We start from the raw sequence: 3,719 nt of genomic DNA, 5'->3' as shown, positions 1-3,719 counted from the left end.
AGTAATCTCAGTAGCTCAGTAATCTCAGTGACCTCAGTAGTCTCAGTAACATCAGTAATCTCTGTAAATCTTAGTAATCTCAGAAATCTCCATAAACTCAATCAGTTATCAGATATCAGTAGTATTTTGTCAGTCACACAATTCAGTAAACCCAGTCTTTGTACGGTTTAGTTAATCATGTTCAGAGTCTATTCAGTTGGGAGTTGGAATTACCACTGAGTGAACCCAAGGATGGGAACACACGCTGTCAGATGAGGGTGTGATTCTCAGCAGTCATCCTTGCATTCCAGAACTATGTAGCCAACATAGGTTAAGACATCAATACTATCAAATAAGGGTTGATGAGGTGGATAAACACTGTTAGATGAGGGTCCCATCGTTCGCTTTTAGGGGACACTATCAGATGAAGGTCACCCACAACTTGTCCTTACTAGTGGTACGGTATTGACACCCTTCCAATCGGGGTTACAAATTAGACCCCAACTCAGCCATAATGGCGTATTAGGGGCATGTTGGTTAGATAACTACTTCCCATAGTTTTAGTTATAGAATCAGGACTGTCAGATACAGTCATTCAGTTTTAGTAATAGAACTCAATTTAGGTCTATAGAAATTCAGGACTGTCAGATACAGTCATTCAGTCTCAGTAATATAACTCAATTCAGTTCTATAGAAATTTAGGATTGTCAGATATAGTCATTCAGTCTCAGTAATAGAACTCAATTCAGTTCTACAGAAATTCAGGACTGTCAAATACAGTCAACTTAGTACAATGCAAAACTTAGCTAGTTCCATCAGTATCAAAACTGTCAGATACAGTCACTCATCTTATCAGTATTTAGTTTGAAGACTGCCAGATACAATCAATTAGACCAGTTCTTCATAATCAGAACTGTCAGAAATAGTCATTTCTTTATCAGTAATATGCCATCAGTTTTTTAGTACTCTATAGGTTCAGTCATTTAGTATCTCAGTATTAATACTCAGATATCAGTAAATCCACGTTATCAGAATTCATGAGTCAGTGTTATCATGATTTCAGTTATAGTTACGTATTTATGCATGTATTCTCCCGCTCATGTTATTCAGTTAGTTAGTATTTGTTCATGAATATGAACCATTATATTTAGCATACCTCACTTGCATACCAGTACATTCAAAGTACTGACGTATTTGTGCTATGGTGTTTTATACCATAGGTTTAGAAGCACGAGCTCCCCAGCATCCTTAGTAGATCAGACGTTCAGTAGCCAGATGAGAAGTGAGTCCTTATCATTCGAGGATAGCATAATTATTTTATTACTCTATTATTTTAGTAGTTCAGAGTTAGTTGGGGACATGTCCCATCAACTCCACAGTTGACAGATAGTTTAGAGGCTTTCAGACTACAGTATTTTCAGACAATAACATGTTTTCAAATATTTTTATTTCAGTTTTGGGTATTGTTATACCCCATTACAGACATTGTTTTGTATTCAGTATTAGTTTAATTTTGAACCTTAAGTCCTTACAACTTATAGTCCATATGTTTACAGTATATTATTTAGTGCTCAGTTACAGATATTAGTTATGGGTTAGCTTGTGGTCTTTCGGGGTCATGAGCACTGTGTAGCATTTCCATTAATGTATACGAATTAATTTAACATCTGACAACTATCCTGTTCATCTTCTACCTTGATCTCATGCAAAAATTCTAAAAAGGAAAAAAATATAAAATTACAGTGGCAAAAAATTCAGGAAAAAAAAAATTAAACCAGAAACAAGAATTAAACAAGCATTAATTTCACATCTCACAATCGTTTGATTCATCTTCTAACATCAGAAATTGCAAAAAATTAAACCAGAACAAAATTACAAAATTTAAATTTACACGAATGTAGGCAAACAACCATATTTCATTGATAATTCATTGCAATGATGATGCAGAACCCTATTTACAGCAAAAACAAAGCAAAATGAAGAAGCTTTCATCTACCATTCCTTACCATGAAAGATTCTCCTTGCAACGAACTTAAAATAAAAAAATAGAAATAAAAAAACTTAAAACTCAGGGGATGGTGGTGGGTTATCATCTCCTCCGGCTCTATGTTGAGCCTCTCTATAATCAGCCGTAGAAAATGGGCAATCCACCAGAGTTCGCTGTGGACATGCTCCCGCTCCTGCCACAATCCATAGAAAAGGTGATTGAAGTTTTTACGGAGGAGGAGAAGGTCATAGTTATGGTTGATCCTCCTTCTGGGTCTCAACGGAATGTCTGGTATCTTGTCAATTTAATCAGATTTTAAGGTGATGAAGATGAATTTTGGGTGCAGTAGATGGGTGCTTATATAGACCAAAATAGAACCCTTTGGTCTTCCCGCCCTTTCATTGGTAGATGTGTGAATGATGGAAATCGAAGAGAGGTAGCGTTTGCCCAATCTACGCAACGTGTGATTGGACGTGCAGTAGTTTTTTTGAGGTGTAATAAATTCTCAACTATTCACATCTGTCCCTTTATATATTTGGGGATTTTAATAGACTGTAAATGAGATCGATAATATACCATGTGTTAAATAAAGAATAAAAGAAATAGACCGGACACACAATATATGCAATACTTTACAAAGGTCGATAATAGACGAAGAGTTAAGTCGATAAATCTGGCATTAATCAGACAACTGAAGTTTTTCAAAATACATACACTGCCATGACTTACAAAAACACAAATTTATCCAAGACTAACTACGATTTGTTGTTGTTACAAGTGGTTCTTTTGTGCCCGGGTCTCTTGCACAATGAACATTTGTTCCTCCTCTTTGACTTGAAAGTATTGGCTACGCCCTTAACGTATTTTCTTTTCTTTCTTCCAAGCTTGGTGACCACGAGAGGTGGAATAATGTTCACGTCTAGCAATTCTTGTGGAACGCGCCATTCGAACTCCAAAGGGACAACATTAATTGATTTTGAATAAGCAAGGAAGTACTCTTCCAATTTATACAGGGGCAAAGAGTAATCATAGACTCTTAAATCATAATCTTCACCGTGCTTCAATTGTAAAGTGGCCATCGCGTGATCACATGTTTTTTTGACCAGGTTAAACTTCCTGCAAGAACACGACCTTTTCAGTAGGTCAACTTTGGCCGTACATCCACTTTCGAACATAGTGTATTGCCTTTTATCCCTACTTATGTTCTCCACATAGAAGGGGTCACCCTCGCTCATATTGTCTCTTAAGATCTTTTCGACGGTAGGAACAAATTTGTTATCCTTATATTTGAGAACGTAGGCACACCTCTCCCTGAATATTTCACCAAACCTCTTGGCAATTGAATTGAATATGGATACCACGGGGTAATCCCTTTCGTCAATCAACATAGCGCACACCGACTCGGCAATATTTGTGGTCATCACATCAAACCTGTTGCCGGGGAAATATGCCCTACTTCATCTCTCAAAACCAAGCTCATGCTCGAGGGAAAAGGCTACCTCAGGACAGCAGTTCTTGAATTCTACAAAATAGTCACTAAACTCCTCGAGAGAATATGCCTTTGCCACATTGTAGAATAGATAGAGGTGTTCTCCGCAGTGGTGATTTACCTGGAGATTTTCACCTAGGTGCCTCATGAAGTACCCATGATGAGCATGGTTGTACACCTTCGTGATGCCGTTGGCGATGCTCTTCTGCCTATCGGAGATAAAGCACAAATCTGGTCCATTGACCATAATAGACTTCAGCTTCT

General features: G+C 37.4%; 1 protein-coding gene across 1 annotated transcript; it reads right to left on the bottom strand.

The window, feature by feature from the left end:
* Window positions 1-2,721: 2,721 nt before the first annotated feature.
* On the bottom strand, window positions 2,722-3,387 carry LOC124888768. The gene has a single exon (XM_047400057.1). It carries the CDS (start codon window positions 3,385-3,387, stop codon window positions 2,722-2,724), a length of 666 nt encoding a protein of 221 aa, XP_047256013.1.
* Between the last annotated feature and the right edge of the window lie 332 nt (window positions 3,388-3,719).

The sequence above is a fragment of the Capsicum annuum genome, chromosome 11, assembly GCF_002878395.1.
Source record: "Capsicum annuum cultivar UCD-10X-F1 chromosome 11, UCD10Xv1.1, whole genome shotgun sequence".
Classification (NCBI taxonomy): domain Eukaryota; kingdom Viridiplantae; phylum Streptophyta; class Magnoliopsida; order Solanales; family Solanaceae; genus Capsicum; species Capsicum annuum.
This window is presented reverse-complemented; position numbering and strand designations above follow the sequence as displayed.

Excerpts from the sequence above, each read along its gene's own strand:
- LOC124888768 (XM_047400057.1), bottom strand. The coding sequence starts at position 3,387 with ATGACCACAAATATTGCCGAGTCGGTGTGCGCTATGTTGATTGACGAA.